The 19216-nt window shown below is 38.7% G+C and overlaps 1 protein-coding gene across 1 annotated transcript in view; it reads right to left on the reverse strand.

Moving 5' to 3' along the window:
• MOCOS (molybdenum cofactor sulfurase) overlaps positions 1-19216 on the reverse strand; it is an 83996-nt gene that overhangs the window by 23909 nt on the left and 40871 nt on the right. The window contains exon 10 of the mRNA XM_032245306.1: positions 1772-1850. Coding sequence (XP_032101197.1) covers positions 1772-1850 — 79 coding nt within the window. The remainder of the gene's footprint in view (positions 1-1771; positions 1851-19216) is intronic.

Consider the following 19216-nt stretch of genomic DNA (forward strand, 5'->3'; position numbering starts at 1 on the left):
TTTCTCTTAAACACAGACTGAAGCATTTGGTTTGTAAAATGAACACTGTGTCTGTGAGTTACAGATAAGAAATACATATATCAATCTGGTGTTTGAAAGCTTAAGAATCCTCTAGAATTTTGTTTATCCAAAATTCATTGTTGTAATTAAAAATGTGCTAAATGAATGTGTAAGTGGGTGACATTTGTGCAAGTACTGGCGAGGAGATGTAGAGTGTGCTTTACTCTTCAGGCTCCAAGGTGGGGACCAGTGCCCAGGATGCTCCACTGTGTCAAACACAATCATCACATTATCACCTTTGTGCTTTTCTGGGAGTATAGCCCTTCACACTTCCAGAGTGATCCTCTGCCTATCACCCAGAGTAGTAATAACTGGGGTCCAACTTGGATGTAGATTCAGCATTTAGCATACCATTTTCTGCCTTGTGTGATAGTATATGTTCAGGGCAGCGCACAAAACGTGCAATATGGTTTGATACCAGACAGTATCAGCATCTACTGAGCACAAACCTACCCACTAATGAGTGCATTGTGTTAACTGGTAGCAATCAACACTTTGAAAGCTTTTTATTATATATAAATCTTTAGTGAACTGTTACATAGTTAACTGTTTTAGAATTTGGGCAGGGGTGAAGAGGGGATTGGTTGGAGTTTAAGATAGGGTACATTTCCAAAGATTGGAAAATTTGCTATTCCAGATGTATTCAGATACAGGTCAGATTAGATAACAAGGGATGCAGACATTTGATTTATTCAATAACAAGACTTAGAAACATGTACAATCAATAAACAAAATAGCAATGCCATTACATTCAACCCTGCTTTACATTTCCTAGAATTCAGTAGATGATTTATCATCAGCAACCCAGATTAGACAATAATTCATAATATGGTATATAATTTATGAGTTATCACCTGAAAGCTACACCTTAAAAACCTGAGAGATGTCTTGATATCTGCCGCCCTCACTCTCAGCCTCCTCCTCCAATCATCAGCTAGTTCAGGTTATTGTATTTCCATACATACTTGCTGCCTTTCTGAGTTTCTCTTTGACCCCGGTCCAAGCCTCTATCCTGTCTCACCTGTGTTGCTGTCACTGGTGCTTATGTGGCCTTCCTGCTTGCACCTCTTCCCCCTTCCAACCACTCCACACACACCAGCTGGTCTTCTCAAATGCAAATGAGGTCTTTTCCCTCCCCATCAGGCCTCCTCTGAACTGCTGCAATGCCCTCCAGACTGTTCCTTCTGTGTCATCTTGTCTGCCCACCCAACACTGTCCTCTTGGCACTGTCCCAGTCTCTGAAGGGAGCAACACAGGCATTCCAGTGTGAGGGACAAAAGATCAATAAACAAATATATAATATCTTGGAAACAACAAATGCAAAGGAGGTGAATACAACAGGAAAAATGGAAAGGGTGGGGCTGGTTTATGTGGGTAGTCATGTGGTCCTCTCACAAAAGGGCTTTTGGGCAGAGACCTGTTGGAGATGAAACTGGCAGAGGTGAGGGAACAAGCTCTGTGGAGGTATAACTAGGGGAAAAGCACCAGGCAGAGGGACGAGCAAGTGCAAAGACCTGAGAAGGGAACATGCTTGGTAGGTTTGAAGACCAAGGAGCCAAGAGTGTGGTTAGAGAGAAGCATGTGAGTGGGAAATGGGAAGCAACTGGACTGAAGGGTAGCAGAGGATAGATTGCATAGGGCATTGCTGTCTTCCCCTTCTGGGGCCAGCATGTCAATAAAGTTGAGATTTTCACCGGCTGCAAAGTCTCACCTGTCAGCACAGACCTTGCTTTGGCAAATCTGAGCCCGTTCATTATTTTCCTCAAGAGGCACCTCTATAGGCTCCATCCCTAATGAACAAAGGTTAAAAACAAATTTGTCATTATGTAAAAACAACAAATACTTGACTTCAAAATATACTACAAAGCTATGGTAACCAAAACAGCATGGTACAAGCATAAAAACAGACAAATGTGACAGAATAGAGAACTGAGTATAAATCCACACATTTATAGCCAGCTGATTTTTGACAAAGGTGCCAAGAACAAACATTGGAGCAAGAACAGTTCTCTTCAATAAATTGTTCTGGGAAAACTAAATAACTATATGCAGAAGAATGAAACTAGGCCCCTTTCTTTTACCATATACACAAATCAACTCAAAATGGATTAAAGACTTAAATCTAAGACCCCAAACTATTAAACTACTAGAAGAAAACATTGGGGAAATGCTTCAGGACATTGGTCTGGGCAAAGAATTTTTGGATAAGACCTCAAAAGCATCAGCAACAACAGCCCAAATAGAGAAAAAGGATTACAGCAAACTAAAAAGCTTCTGCACAAGAGAAACAACAGAATGAAGAGACAACCAACAGAATGAAAGGAAGTATTTGTCATCCAGCAAGTATCCATCCAGCAAGAGATTAAGAACAAAATATATAAGGAAATCAAATAACTCAACAGTGGAAAATAACAAGTAATTCAATTTTTTTAAATAAGCAAATCATCTGAATAGATATTTCTTGAAAGAAGACATGCAAATGGCTAGTCAACACATATTTTTTAAATGGTCAACATCACCAATCATCAGGGTATGCAAACTAAAACCACAATGAGATCTTACCCCGGTTAGAATGGCTATTATCAGTATGACAAAAAATAACAAATGTTGATAAGGATACAGAGAAAGAACTCTTATACATTGTTGGTGGAAATGTAAATGAGTACAGCCATCATGGAAAACACTACGGAGCTTCTTCAGAAAACTAATACTAAAACTAAAAATACCATATGATCCAACAATCCCACTTCTGGGTATTTATCCAAAGGAAAGGAAAATCAGAGGGAAAAAAGAATGGTGAATAGGAGACAGGACTAATGTGCAGCTCCCAGTTAGACAGACAGAACAGCATATAGAGACTTACACTGTGAACTTTTGCTCCAAGAGCCACTGCAGGAACATACCAGGAAAACTGATAGAATTCACAGACACTTTGAAAGAAGCAACTTGCTGCTACAAACACCACAAGATAGCCAATAAACTGAGTTCCCAAAGTGTGAGAAGGTGAGAAGCTGGCCCCTGAACACATATCCTGATTGGAAAACCTGAAAATCCAGATCACAAGAGGATTTAACCTTACCTAGAGTTGAAATGAATTTAGAGAGCCAAGCAAAATATAAAAAGTAGAAGTAGTGGGAAGAGCCCTATAGGGACTCCTGATCCCCAGCTCAAGCCCCAGGGAAGCCATTCCTGGCCTTATCTCACAGGGGTCCTTGGGAAGGGGAGGCAGCCAGTGGAATTGGGGAAGGGCTTTAGGGTAAAGGAAGCTCCTAGCTTAACTTTGTAATAATTTTGACTGAGCACAAACTTTCCTAAGTAGAATCTGGAGGAGGAGACAAATGGCAAGTGAAGATATATGCACAGAAGCTGCAGCCAATGGTGCAAGCAGGCAGAGAGGAATAAGGCCTGAGAGCCCTGCTTGCTTTCTTACCAGGAGGCTTGTAGCCTGGGGCAAGATCTCAGCCTGCCTACCAGATGCCTGTATATAAACCTCAGTGCAGCTGGGGAGGCATAGTGGGAGTGAGACTGGCCTTGCCAGCTCTGTGGGAGCTGGATGAGGTCTGTCACTGCCAGCTTTCCCCCATATCTCTGGAGACCTGTTTGACACAGCAGAAACAGCCATAATCCCCCCGGAAACATAACTCCATTTGCCTGAGAACCAGCCCTCCACCCCCAAAGTGGCCACAGCAAGTCCCACCCAAAGAGAGTATGATCTTAGATTCACCTAACCTGCCCCCACTTGATGGTCTAATGGTTTTTCTCTACCCACCCTGATAGAAATGATCTATCAGGGTAGATAAAAGAAATGATCTCTCGGGAGCTCTATGGTCTTGCTCATTACTGAGAAACCCAAGAACTCATCCTAGCCAAGGCAGGGAAAGATTATAACCCCCTTCTACTACTGCAGCTGGCATTCTCTTGAAAGCACCACCTTCTGGCTGGAGGCCAACCAACTCAAGCCATTACAGCAACTCATAAGAGAAAATCCTTCCAAAGAAGGAGAAAACAACAGCTAATTCCACCACCTGCAACACCCTGGCTAACCAGAGGTCCTGAGTCTGTCCATGTGACAACTTCACTGCTGACATAACCAGCATTCCAGAAAACCAGCACACTAAACAAAACTACAACTTAGGACTAAAACCAGTGCACTAAAACAAAACTACAACCAAGAATTCCCACAGAGTCCACTTTACTTCCCTGCCACCTTCACCAGACCAGGTGCTGGTATCCATGACTAGAAGACCTGAAGATGAATCACATCACAGGACTCTTTGCTGACAGTTCTTAGCACCAGCCTGGAGTGCCATAGCCCCACTGAGTGACTAGAACCAGAAGGGCAATAACAATCACTGCAGTCTGGCTCTCCAGAAGCCTTATCCATAGAGGAAGAGAGAGAGAACAATATCAAGGGAGCATCCCTGGGACAAAAGAATGTGAACAGCAATGCTTGAGTTCCAGATCTTTCCACTGAAACAGTCTACCCAAATGAGAAGGAACCAGAAAAGTCATTCTGGTAATATGGCAAAATAAAGTTCTATAACACCATCAAAAGATCACTCTAGCTCTCCAACAATGGATCCAAACCAAGAAGAAATCTCTGAATTGCCAGAAAAAGAATTCAAAAGGTTGACTATTAAGCTACTTAAGGGGGCACCAGAGAAAGGTGAAAACCGATTTAAAGAAATTAAATATTTTTTTCCATTATGTAACATATTTTTAATATATTTTTTTAAAAATATTTTCTGAAACAAACAAATGAGAGATAAGTGGTGGGCTCATGAGAAGCCTGGGATCTCGCATCCACTGTGTTCCGTTCTGTGCCATCATGCGCCACGGGGCCACAGCAATGCCACGGGGCCTCAGTAATGCCGCTGTGTGCTGGGGATGGCAGGAGAGGGGAAAAGATGACCGTGGCTCAGTATAACTATGCAGACAGACCCTAACAGGCCTCCGGGCCCCCAGGCATCCCAGGAACATGCTGTGAGAAGTGCTGCATTGTCTGATGTGTTGCAGAGGACTCCTAAGCTCCCACATGCTGACCATCATCTTGACTAGCAAAGCATGTTCTTCACTTTGAAAGCAAAACTAAACATCTGGTTCACGGGATGAAGAAGAAATGACTGCCAAAGTAATGGACCTGCAGACTCAACTTGAAGAGCTGCAGAAGAAATATCAGCAAAAGCTAGAGCAGAAGGAGAACCCTGGCAATGAAAATGAAACAATTATGGAGCTACAGACACAGCAGGCACAGAAGACGACTTTAATCAGTGATTGGAAATTGAAAGAGCAAGAGTTCCGAGAACAGATTCACAATTTAGAAGACCGTTTGAAGAAATATGAAAAGAATGTATATGCAACAACTGTGGGGACACCTTACAAAGGTGGAAATTTGTATCATACTGATGTATCACTCTTTGGAGAACCTACCGAGTTTGAGTATTTGCGAAAAGTGCTGTTTGAGTATATGATGGGTCGTGAGACTAAGACCATGGCAAAAGTTATAACCACTGTACTGAAATTCCCTGATGATCAGACTCAGAAAATTTTGGAAAGAGAAGATGCTCAGCTAATGTCATGGCTTCGATCTTCATCTTGAAGAAGAGCGCCGCTGGGCGACTGCTGCTTGGAAACTGTCCACACTTCCTACTCTGAGAGTGAGGTTGTCATTCAGGGCCCCTCATGTAGCCAAAAGACCAGGAGAAATCTGGCCCACAGATATGTTGCAGATGCCTTTAAAATAGATTTTATCAGTGGAGAAATGGTGATTGATTTTTCTTCAGTTTTCTCTTGGGAAGAGTTTTTTGTTGTTTAAAAGAAATTTTGAATGACTTAGCCTGCTTTTATGGGCTTACATAATATTCCTTTCTTCCATTCTTTTTAAAGAACTGCTTACCTTTCTTATTTATTTTTAGGGTGATTTTTTAAAAAGACTTGTGCAATACATTTTGAAGTAAAACTTAGTGGATTTTTTTCTGATAAATTAGAGCATTTAATTGACTATTTTATTCAGGTTGATTTGTTGAATATTTGCTAAAGACCTGTCCTTTAAGCTATGACATGTAATAAATCCCAAATGGCATTACCTCATTGTTTACTTAGCTTTTGTACTTACATTTTTCAGAGGAAAAAACACTACTGTAAATTGTGAATAGCCAGTATATAACTGTATTGTATGCAAATCTGTGACTATTGGCAGTGTCATCTCTGAGAAAAAGATAAATAAAGTTTATTTACTATATAAAAAAGAAAAGAGAGAGAGAGATCCAAGATGGCTGATCACTAGCAGCTCGGGATTGCAGCTCCCACTGAAAGCGCAGAGAACGAGAGGACGCCACACTTTTAGATCAGTTTTTGTTGCTCACGCACCAGAAGATTTCCAGCGGAGGGGCCCCACAGGTCACCAGCGCGACTCTTGTGGCTGGCGAGGTGGTTTTGCCGCTGCCTTGGTGCGGCGGTTCTCGGTGCAGAGTCAGAAAAGCACCATCAATCTTAAAGCTGCTGTTTTGGCCGGCGCAGTGGGTTGCTCAGATTCTAGCACCGGGAATCAACAAATTGGACGTCCATTCAGAAACCCAACTATAAAGAAGGTAATTATAAAGACCACAGATGGATAAATTTATAACAAAGGGAAGAAACCAGCCTAAAAAGGCTGAGAATACCCAAAGTCAGAACGCTTCTCCCTCTACGGGGGATCACAGTTCCTCATCAGAAACAGAACAAGGCTTGATGGAGAAAGACTGTGTTCCATTAGCAGAAGCAGGCTTTAAAAAGTGGATGATAAGAAACTTCTGGGAATTAAAAGAACTTGTTCTAACCCAATGCAAAGAAACTAACAACTTTGAAAAAAGGTTTGACGAAATGTTAACAATAACACACAATTTAGAGAGGAACATAAGTGAATTAATGGAGTTGATAAAACACAACACGAGAACTTCGCAAACTATGCACAAATTTTAACAGCCGAATTGATCAAGCAGAAGAAAAGATATCAGAGGTCGAAGACCAACTTAATGAAATAAAACAAAAAGACAAGATTAGAGAAAAAAGGATTAAAAAGAACGAGCAAAGTCTCCAAGAAATATGGGACTATGTGAAAAGACCTAATCTACGTTTGATAGGTGTACCTAAATGTGACAAAGAGAATCAATCCAAGCTGGAAAATACACTTCAGGATATTATTCAGGAAAACTTTCCCAACCTAGCAAGGCAGGATAATATTCAACTCCAGGTAATACAGAGAACACCACAAAGATATTCCTCAAGAAGAACAGCCTCAAGGCACATAATCACCAGATTCACCAGGGTTGAAATTAATGAGAAAATACTGAGGGCAGCCAGAAAGAAAGGTCAGGTTACCCATAAAGGGAAGCCTATCAGACTCACAGCAGATCTCTCAGCAGAAACCCTACAAGCCAGAAGAGAGTGGGGGCCAATATTCAACATCCTTAAAGAAAAGAACTTTCAACCCAGAATTTTACATCCAGTCAAACTAAGCTTCATAAGCGAAGGAAAAATAAAATCTTTTGTGAACAAGCAAGCACTCAGAGATTTCATCACCACCAGGCCTGCTTTACAAGAGCTTCTGAAAGAACCACTACAAATAGAAAGCAACAACCAGTATCAGCCTTTCTAAAAAATACCAAAAAATAAAGAACATCAACATAATTAAGAACTTGCATCAATTAATGGGCAAAACAGCCAGCTAACATTAAATGGCAGTATCAAACTCACATATATTGTTATTAATTCTAAATTTAAATCGACTAAATCCCCCAATCCAAAGACACAGGCAAAAAAAGCCAAGACCCATTGGTATACTACATCCAGATCCATCTCACATGCAAGGATACACAAAGATTCAAAACAAAGGGATGGAGAAAAATTTACCAACCAAATGGAGAGCAATAATAAATAAATAAATAGAAAGCAGGAGTTGCAATTTTTGCTGATAAAATAGACGTTAAAGCAACAAAGATCAAAAGAAGCAAAGAAGGATATTACATAATAAAAGGATCAATGTAACAAGAAGAGCTAAAGATCCTAGATATATACGCACCCAATACAGGAATACCCAGATATATAAGACTTATCAAGAGACTTGGACTCTCACACAATAATAGTGGGAGACTTCAACATCAATATTAGACAGATCACTGAGACAGAAAGTTAACATCGATATCCAGGGCTTGAACTCAAATCCGGAATAAGTAGACTTAATTAACATTTATAGAACTCTCCACTTTAAATACACAAAATATACACTCTTATCAGTACCATATCACACCTATTTGTAGGTTTAAATGAAATATTGGTTGGCTGCTTGTTAATTATTTTCTTCCCTCATTTTTTTTTATGTCTCTATTATTAAACACAATTCAGGCATACCCATTTTTAGACTGCATTCTAGCCCGGGCAATAAAGCAACATCCCTGTTCTCTCTCCCTCTTCCTCTTCCTCTTCCTTCCTCTCCTTCATTCTTTTTTTTTTCTTATTCTTTTTTTTTTATTCTTTCTCTTTCTTTCTTTCTCTCTAAAAAAAAATAATAAATTAAAAAAAAATACAAGATATGGATGAAAAAGTCTCCAGAGAAATAGATGTCATAAAGAAAAGATGATCACAATTTCTGGAAATAAACAGCACACTTAGAGAAATGCAAAATACACTGAAAAGTTTCAGCAATAGTATTGAAAAAGCAGAAGAAAGAACTTCAGAGCTCAAAGACAAAGCTTTTGAATTAACCCAGTCCAACAAAGAGAAATAAAAAAGAATTTTAAAACATGAACAAAGCCTCCATGAAATTTCAGATTGTGTTAAATAACCAAACATAAGAATAATTGGTGTTCCTCAGGAAGACGAGAAATCTAAAACTTTGGAAAAATTATTTGAGGGAATAATCAAATAAAACTTCTCTGGTCTTGCTAGAGATCTAGATATCCACATACAAGAAGCTCAAAGAACACCTGGGAAATTCATTGTAAAAGGATTATCACCTAGGCACATAGTCATCAGGTTAGCTAAAGTCAAAATGAAGGAAAGACTCTAAAGAGCAGTGAGGCAAAAGCATCAGGTATCCCAAAAGGAAAACCTATCAGATTAACAGCAAATTTCTCAACAGAAGCCTTGCAAGTCAAAAGGGATTGGGGGCCTATCTTCAGTCTCCTTAAACAAAATAATTATCTGCCAAGAATTTTGCATCCAGTGAAACAAAACTTCATAAACGAAGGAGAGATAGTCTTTTTCAGAAAAACAAATGTTGACAGAATTTGTGACTACCAATTCAGCACAACAAAAAAATACTAAAAGGAATCCTAAATCTTAAAACAAAACTTTGAAATATATCAAAAATAGAACCTCCTTAACCCATAAATCTCAGACAGCCTATAAAACAATACAGAATGGGAAAAAAAAAAAAAAACACGGTATTCAGGCAACAACTAGCACAATGAATAGAACAGTACCTCATATCTCAGTACTAATGTTTAAATGTAAATTGCCTAAATGTTCCACTTAAAAGATACAGAATGGTAGAATGGATAAAAATCCACCAACCAAGTATCAACTGTCTTCAAGAGACTTACCTAACACATGAGGACTCACATAAACTTGATGAAAGGGGTGGAAAAAAATTCCATGAAAATGGAAACCAAAAGTGAGCAGGAATAGCTATTCTTATAGTCGACAAAACAGACTTTAAAGCAACAACAGTTTAAAAAGACAAAGAGGAACATTATATAATAATAAAAAGACCAGTCCAACAGGAAAGTATCATGATCTTAAATCTATGTGCACCTAACACTGGAATTGGAGCTCCTAAATTTACAAAACAATTGCTACAATAATAGTGGAGGACTTCAATACTCCACTGACACACTAGACAGGTCATCAAAACAGAAGGTCAACAAAGAAACAATGGACTTAAACTATACCCTAGAACAAATGGACTTAACAGATATTTATGAAAATTCTACCCGACAACTGCAGAATATACATTCTTTTCATCAGCACACGTAACATTTTCTAAGATGAACCATATGATAGGCCATAAAACAAGTCTCAATACATTTAAGAAAATCAAAATTATATCAAGCAGTCTTTCAGATCACAGTGGGACAGAATTGGAAATTAACTCCAAAAATAACTCAAAACTATACAAACACATGGAAATTAAATAATCTACTCCTGAATGATACTTGACTCAACAATGAAATCAAGATGGAATTTAAAAAATCCTTTGAACTGAACAATAACAGTGACATAACAAATCACAATCTGTGGGATACAGAAAAAGTACTGCTAAGAGGAAAGTTCTTAGCACTAAATGCCTGAATCAAAAACCTGAAAGACCACAAATAGATAATCTAAGGTCTCACCTCCAAAAACTAGAAAAAAAAGAACAAACCAAACCCAAACCCAGCAGAAAAAAAGAAATAACAAAGATCAGAGTGGAACTAAATGAAATTGAAACAAACAAACAACAAAAACAACACACACACACACACACACACACACACACGATAAATAGAACAAAAAGCTGGTTCTCTGAAAAGATAAACAAAATCAATAGACCATTAGTGTGATTAACCAAGAAGAGAGAAGATCCGAATAAGATCAATTAGAAATGAAATGAGAGAGAGATATTACAACTGAAACCACAGAAATATAAAAGACCATTCAAGGCAACTATGAACACCTTTATGTAAACAAACTAGAAAATCTAGAGGAGATGGATAAATTCCTAGAAACATACAACCCTCCTAGATTAAACCAGGAAGAAATAGAAACTATGAACAGATCAATCACGAGTAGTGAGACTGAAATGATGATTTTAAAACTGCCAACAAAAAAAAGTCCAGGATCAGATGGATTCACAGCTGAATTCTACCAGACATTCAAAGAAGAACTGGTACTAATCCTACTGAAACTATTCCAAATGATAGAGAAAGAGGGAATCCTCCTTAAATCATTCTATCAAGCCAGTATCACCCTAATACCAAAACCAAGAAAGAGCATAACAAAAAAAAAAAAAGAAAAAGAAAACTACAGAAAAATATCCCTGATGAACATAGATGCAAAAATCCTCAATAAAATACCAGCTAACTAAATTAAACAGCATATCACAAAGATAATATACCATGATCAACTGGGTTTCATACCAGTGATGCAGGGTTGGTTTAACTTATACAAGTCAATAAGTGTGATACACTACATAAACAGAATTAAAAACAAAAATCATATGATTATCTCAATAGGTGCAGAAAAAAACATTTAACAAAATCTAGTGAACTTTATGATCAAAACCCTCAGCAAAGTCCTAGCCAGAGCAATCAGACAAGAGAGAGAAATAAAGGGCATCCAAATCAGTAAAGAATATGTCAAACTGTCACTGTTTGTCAATGATATAGCTGTATACCTAAAAAACCCTAAAGACTCATTCAAAAAGCTCCCAGACCTGATAAATAAAGTCAGTAAAGTTTCAGAATACAAAATCAATGTACACAAATCGGTAGCACTTCTATACACAAACAGTGACCAAGTTGAGAATTGAATCAAGTACTCAATCCCTTTTACAACAGCTGCAAAAAAAATAAAATACTTAGGAATATACCTAACCAAGGAGGTGAAAGATCTCTACAAGGAAAACTACAAAACACTGCTAAAAGAAATCATAGATGACACAAACAAATGGAAACACATCTGATATGGTTTGGCTCTATGTCCCCATTCAAATCTCATCTTGAATTGTAATTCCCACTCATAAATGGAGGAAAGTAATTAGATCACAGGGGCAGTTTTCCCTATGATATTCTCATGACATGAGTTCTCATGAGATCTGATGGTTTTATAAGTGTTTGGAAGTTCCTCCTTCTCCCTTCTCTCTCCTTCCACCATGTGAAAAAGGTCCTTGCTTCCCCTTCACCTTCCACTATGATTGTAAGTTTCCTGAGGCCTCTCCAGCTATGTGGAACTGTGAGTCAATTAAACCACTTCCTTTATAAATTACCCAGTAATTTATTTATAGCAGTGTGAAGAAGGACTAATACAGTAAATTGGTAATAGGAGTTTTGGGCATGGCTATAAGGATACTTGAAAATGTGGAAGTGACTTTGGAACTAGGTAATGGGAAGATGTTGGAACAGTTTGGAGGGCTCAGAAGAAGATAAAAAGATGTGGGAAAGTTTGGAACTTCCTAGAGACTTATTGAATGATTTTAACCAAAATGCTGATAGTGATGTGGGCAATGAAGTAGTCTCAGATGGAGATGAGGAACTTCTTGGGAAGTGGAGCAAAGGTCACCTTGCTATGCCTTAGCAAAGAGACTGGCAGCATTTTCCCCTTGCCATAGATATTTGTGGAACTTTGAACTTGAGAGAGATGATGTGAAATTGAAACTTACATTTAAAAGGGGAGGTAGCAGAGTATAAGAGTTTGGAAAATGTGTAGTCTGATTATGCTAGAGAAAAGAAAATGCCCATTTTCAAGGGAGAAATTCAAGCCTGCTGCAGAAATTTGCATAAGTAACCAGGAGCCGAATGTTAATTGTCAAGACAATGGGGAAAATGTCTCCAGGGCATGTCAGAGATCCTGGAGGCAGCCCCTCCCATCATAGGCTCAGAGGCCTAGGAGGAAAAAATGGCTTCATGGATCAGGCCCAGGGCCCCACTGCTGTGTGTAGCCTTAGGATTTGGTGCCCTGTGTCCCAGCCACTCGAGCTCCAGCTGTGGCTAAAAGGGCCAAGCTGCAGCTTGGCCTGTTGCTTCAGAGGGTACAAGCCTTGAGCTTTGGTGGCTTCCACATGGTGTTGAGCCTGTGGGTACACAGATATCAAGAACTGGGACTTGGGAACTTCCACCTAGATTTCAGAGGATGTATGAAAATGCCTGGATATCCAGACAGAAGTCTGCTGCAGGGGTAGAAGCCTCATGGAAAGCCTCTGCTAGAACAGTATAGGTTGGAAATGTGAAATTGGAGCTTCCACATAGTCCCCACTGGGGCATTGCCTAGTGGAGCTGTCAGAAGAAGGCCACTGTCCTCCAGCCCCCAGAATGATAGATCCACCAACAACTTGCACTGTGCACCTGGAAAAGCCCTGTCACTCAACTCCAGCCCATGAAAAGCTGCCCAAGGCCATGGGAGCCCACCTCTTGCATCAATGTGATCCCCATGTGAGACATGGAGTCAAAGAAGATCATTTTGGAACATTAATATTTAATGACTGCCCTGCTGGGGACTGTAACCCTTTTGTTTTGGCCAATTTCCCCCATGCCTTGCATGGGGACTGTAGCCCTTTTGTTTTGGCCAATTTCCCCCATTTAAAATGGGTATATTTACCCAATGCCTTTACCTTCATTATATCTTGGAAGGAACTAACTTGTTTTTTATTTTACAGGCTCCTAGGCAGAAGGGACTTGCCTTGCCTCAGATGACACTTTGGACTGTGGACTTTTGGGTTTGCTGAAATTAGTTAAGATTTGGGGGTACTATTGAGAAGGTATGATTGGTTTTAAAATGTTAAAAGACATGACTTGAGAGGGGCCAGGACAGAAGAATACGGTTTGACTCTGTATCCCCATCCAAATCTCATTTCAAATTGTAATCCCAGTTGGCTCATGCCTGTAATCCGAGCACTTTGAGAGGCCAAGGCAGGCAGATCACCTGAGGTCAGGAGTTTGAGATCAAATTGTAATCCCTAGGTATCCAGGGAGGGAGGTGATTAGACCATGGGGAGGGTTTCTCCCATGTTGTTCTCATAATAGTGAGTGAGTTCTCATGAGATCTGATGGTTTTATAAATGTTTGGAAGTTCTACCTTTGCCCTTGTCTCTCTTGCCACCATGTGAAGAAGGTCCTCACTTCCCCTTTGCCTTTACCATGATTATAAATTTCATGAGGCCTCCGTAGCCACGTTAAGCTATGAGTCAATTGAACCTCTTTCCTTTATAAATTACCCAGTCTCAGGAATTTCTTTATAGCTGTGTGAAAATGAGCTAATACAACTAATACAAATGGACTAATGCTCATGAATGGGTAGAATCAATATTGTGAAAATGACCATACTGTTAAGAGCAATCTACAAATCAATGCAATTCCCATCAAAATACCATTATCATTCTTCACAGAACTAGAAAAGAAATGATTCTAAAATTCATATGGTACCAAAAAAAAAACAGCCCACTTAGCAAAAGCAAGACTAAGCAAAAAGAACAAATCTGAAGGCATCACATTACCTGACTTCAAACTATACTACAAGGCTATTGTTACCAAAACAGCATGGCACTGGTATTAAAAACAGGCACACAGACCAATGGAACAGAATAAAGAACTCAGAAATAAAGCCAAATACTTACAGCCAACTGAACTTTGACAAAGCAAACAAAAACAAAGTGGGAAAAGGGCACCCTATTCAACAAATGGTGCTAGGATAACTGGTAAGCCACATGTTAAAAAAATGAAAATGGATCCTCATCTCTCATCTTATACAAAAATCAACTGAAGATAAATCAAAGACTTAAATCTAAGACATAAAACCATAAAAATCCAAGAAGATAACATAGGAAAAACCCTTCTAGATATTGGCTTAAGCAAAGAATTCATGACCAAGAACACAAAAGCAAATGCAACAAAAACAAAGATAAATAGATGGAACCTAATTTAAAAAGCTTCTGCACAGCAAAAGAAATAATCAGAAAAATAAAGAGACAATCCACAAAGTGAGAGAGAATATTTGCAAACTATGTATCCAACAACGGACCAATATCCAGAATCTACAAGAAACTCAAACAAATCAGCAAGAAAAAACAAATAATCCCATCAAAAAGTAGGCTAAGGGCATGAATAGAAAATTATCAAAAGAAGATATACAAATGGCCAATAAACATGAGAAAATGCTCATCATTACTAATTATCTGGGAAATACAAATCAAAACCACAATATAATACCACCTTACTCTTGCAAGAATGGCCATAATTTAAAAATTGAAAAATAATAGATGCTGGCATACATGTAGTGAAAAAGGAACATGTTTACACTGCTGGTAGGAATATAAACTAGTACAACCACTACAGAAAACAGTATGGAGTTTCCTTAAAGATTAGGCCGGGTGTGGTGGCTCACACCTGTAATCCAAGCACTTTGGAGGCCAAGGCAGGTGGATCACCTGAGGTCGGGAGTTCAAGACCAGCCTGACCAACATGGTGAAACCCTGTATTAAAAAAAAAAATATTTAAAAGTAGAACTATCATTTGATGCAGCAACCCTACTACTGGGTATCTACCCAGAGGAAAAGAAGTCATTATAAAAAAAAAAAAAAAGACACTTGCACACATATGTTTATAGCATCACAATTCACAATTGCAAAAATATGGAACCAGCCTAAATGCTCATCAGCCAATGAGTGGATAAAGAAAATGTGATGTGGGTGTGTGTTTATAAATACACACACACACACACACACACACACACACCCCATGGAATACTACTTAGCCATTAAAAGGAACTAAATAATGGCATTTGCAACAACCTGGATAGAGTTGGAGGACATTATTCTTCGGAAAGTAATTCAGAAATGGAAAATAAAACATTGTATGTTCTCTCTTATAAATGAGAGCTAATCTATGAGGACACAAAGGCATAAGAATGACATAATGGATTCTGGGGCCTTGCAGCAAAGGATGGAAGGGGAATTAGGGATAAAAACACTACCAATTGGGTGCAGTGTACCCTGCTTGGCTGATGGGTGCACCAAAATCTTGGAAATCACACCCTAAGAATTTACCCATGTATTAAATACTACCTGTTTCCCAAAATCTATTGAAGTAATAATAATCATAACAAAGGAAAGGAAAATCAGTATGTTGGAGGTATATCTGCACTCCCTTTTATTGCAGAACTATTCCCAATAGCCAAGCTATGGAATCAACTTAAGTGTTCATCAGTGAGTGAATAAAGAAAATGTGGAACGTGTATGTGTAATGGAATATTATTCAACCATAAAAAAGAAGAAAATACTGTCATTTGCAGAAACATGGATGAGCCTGAAGGACACTATGTTAAGTGAAATAAGCCAGGCATAAAAAGACAAATACTGCATGTTCTCACTCATATGTGGGAATTTTTAGTTAATCTCATGGAAGTAAAGAGTAGAATAGTGGTTACCAGAAGCAGAGAGGACTAGGAGAAAGAAGGAAAGAGGTTGGTTAATGGTTATAAAATCCCAGGTATATAGGAGGAATAAGGTCTAGTATTCTGTAGCACAGCAGGGTGACTATAGTTAACAATAATTTACTGAATATTTCAAAATAGCTAGAATAGAGGGTTTTACTATCATCCTCAACACAAAGAAATGATAAATATTTGAGGTGATGAATATGCTATGTAATTACACTGATTTGATCATTACACTGATTTGGTTACATATTGTATGCATGTATTAAAGTATTACATTGTACACCATAAATATGTACAATTACTGTGTCTGTTCAAAATTGGAAAATGAATAACTATGTAAACCAAAGCCCATTATTATGAAATATACAAGAATTTTAAGGCCAGGCATGTGGCTCATACCTGGGATCCCAGCACTTTCAGAAGCCAAAGCAGGTGGATCACTTGAGCTCAGGAGTTTGAGACCAGCATGGGCAACATGGCAAAACTCCATCTCTACCAAAAATACCAAAAATTAGCTGGACGTGATGGCACATGCCTATGGTCCCAGCTACTCAAGAGGCTGAGGTAGGAGGATCGCTTGAGGCTTGAGTCGGAAGGTGGAGGTTGCAGTGAGCTGAGATTATGCTACTTCATTCCAGCCTGGGTGACAGAATGAGAACCTGCCTCAAACAAAGAATTTTAATGACACTAGAATTTGGTTGCACCAAGGCAGTGCCTGAGTCTTAGAAATCTTTTTATAACATGAAGACTTTCTTCATCATTATCAGTGCCACCAATAGGATGTGCACTTAGCAAGCTTCTCATGGAAGAACCTGCACGGGGTCAATCACATGCAAGACTCCAGGAACACTCTATAAATTATTCTGAAAGATTTTTCTCTACTTCTGGATCATCCACATCATGGGGTCATTGTTCTCTAAGCTACCTTAAATCCTTTAGAATTAGACAGACCGGGATGAAGGCTTATTCTATAAAGATATCAGCATAGAATGTCAAATCTCAGTAGCCTCTAGGAGATAGCAACAAATTTCTGCATTAATCACAATTGTTGCTTATAAAAAAATAAACCCACTTACTATGTCAGTGGAGTTGAAAAGTTATTCTTTTTTCTTTGTTTTACACATTATATATATAAAGGAGTGTGTAACATGCATAGGTAACAGTTTAAAATAACAATAATTAGCATATGTTAATGTCCTGGGTACTTGAACTTGAACAAGAACAATTTAATAACAATAGGCTATGTATCAATCTCTCTGATAAAAACAGACACAAATATCACAAAAATATAAAATAATAAAATTTTAGCAAACCAAAACCAGCAATGTATTACAAAGTCATTGCCAAGTAGTACTTTTTCCTTAAGATACCAATGATAGCGCAGTTATAGACAATCTATTAAAGTAATACATCACATTAATATATTATGGGTAAAAATATGATAACCAACAAATGCAGAAAAAGCATTCAGTAAGAAATAAATTTAGTCATGATAAAACTTTTGGCAAAATAAGAAAAGAACTACTGTAGCCTAATAAAATAAATTAAGCAAAAAACTACAATAAACATCATTCTTATTTTTGAAACTTTAGAAGCATTCCAACAAGTTAGATAAAGAAAGACGTCTTCCATCAGTGCTCCATTCCTCATTATATAGGAAAGATTAAGAAATGCAGTAAGACAAGAAAAAGAGAAATAAAAATTAAAAAGAAAGCTACCAAACTGTCATTATTAGAAGATGACATGGAAATCAGAACCAAATTGAAAGCCTCCTGTACCCCAGAAGTACATGAAACCAGACTCACTGAAACCAGTAGGGAGTTTTCCAGCACTTTCTCCCCAGACACCTGGCCCCCAGTGCAGTGCCATACAATCAGGGAGAAAACCCCTCATTCTCAGCTTCACCCAGGGAAGCAAAGGGCTGGTTTGTGTATCTAGCACCTCACCTTCTCCAAGAGAGGTCCCTAGAGGACTGGCTTCTGTCTTCTCAGTCTTAGAGCTCTGAGGGTCCTGGCACAGTGAAGCTACTCACAAGAGAATGGAGGTAGCATCTTGAGCTCCCCAGATTCAACTCACAATAGGCAGATAGAAAACATAGTTGCCTGATTCTCCTAAGAGAGGAGAGAGTTGGTAGTGACCCCTGAATCTCTGGTCAATCTCATTGGTAGGGTGAGGGCAGTCCATGAAGACTAGGAGAGGTGCTTGCTTTGTCTAATGCACAGACACAGGCTGGGTGGAGTGGCTCTTGCCTGTAATCCCAGCACTTTGGGAGGCCAAGGTGGGCATTGAGGTCAGGAACTCGAGACCATCCTGGCCAACATGGTGAAACCCCATCGCTAATAAAAACACGAAAAAATTAGCCTGGTGTGGTAGTGCATGTCTGTAAACCCAGCCACTCAGGAGGCTGAGGCATGGGAATTGCTTGAACCCTGGAGGCAAAGATTGCAGTAAACCAAGACCATGACACTGTACTCCAGCCTGGGCAATAAAGAAAAATTGTCTCAAAACAAACAGACAAACAACTAATGCACAGATACCAACACAGAGAGTTGAGGAAAATGAAGAGTCAGGCAAAGATGTTCCAAACAAAGGAACAAGATAAATTCCCAGAAACTGACCCTAATGAAACAGAGTAATATGGTTTACATGACAGAGAATTTAACGTAACTTTTATAAAGACAGTCACCAAAGTCAAGAGAACAGTGTATAAACAAAGAGAATAGTTCAACAAGGAAATACAAAATGTTAAAAGTAACAGATAGAAATCATGGAGGTGAAGGATACAGTAACTGAACTAAAAACATTTTTTATAAGAGAAGTCCAACAGCAGACTAGATCAGCAAAAGAAAAGAAAAGCAAACTTGAAGACAGGTCATTGCAAATAATTCAGTCAGAGGAGCAAAAAGAAGTAAGAATTTAAAAGGATGAAGGAAGCCCAGGGGATTATGAGACATCATCAAGTAGGCCAATATATACATTATGGGAGTCT

The sequence above is a fragment of the Sapajus apella genome, unplaced genomic scaffold (assembly GCF_009761245.1).
Source record: "Sapajus apella isolate SASKATOON/1434 unplaced genomic scaffold, GSC_monkey_1.0 scaffold57, whole genome shotgun sequence".
NCBI classification, from domain to species: Eukaryota; Metazoa; Chordata; class Mammalia; order Primates; family Cebidae; genus Sapajus; species Sapajus apella.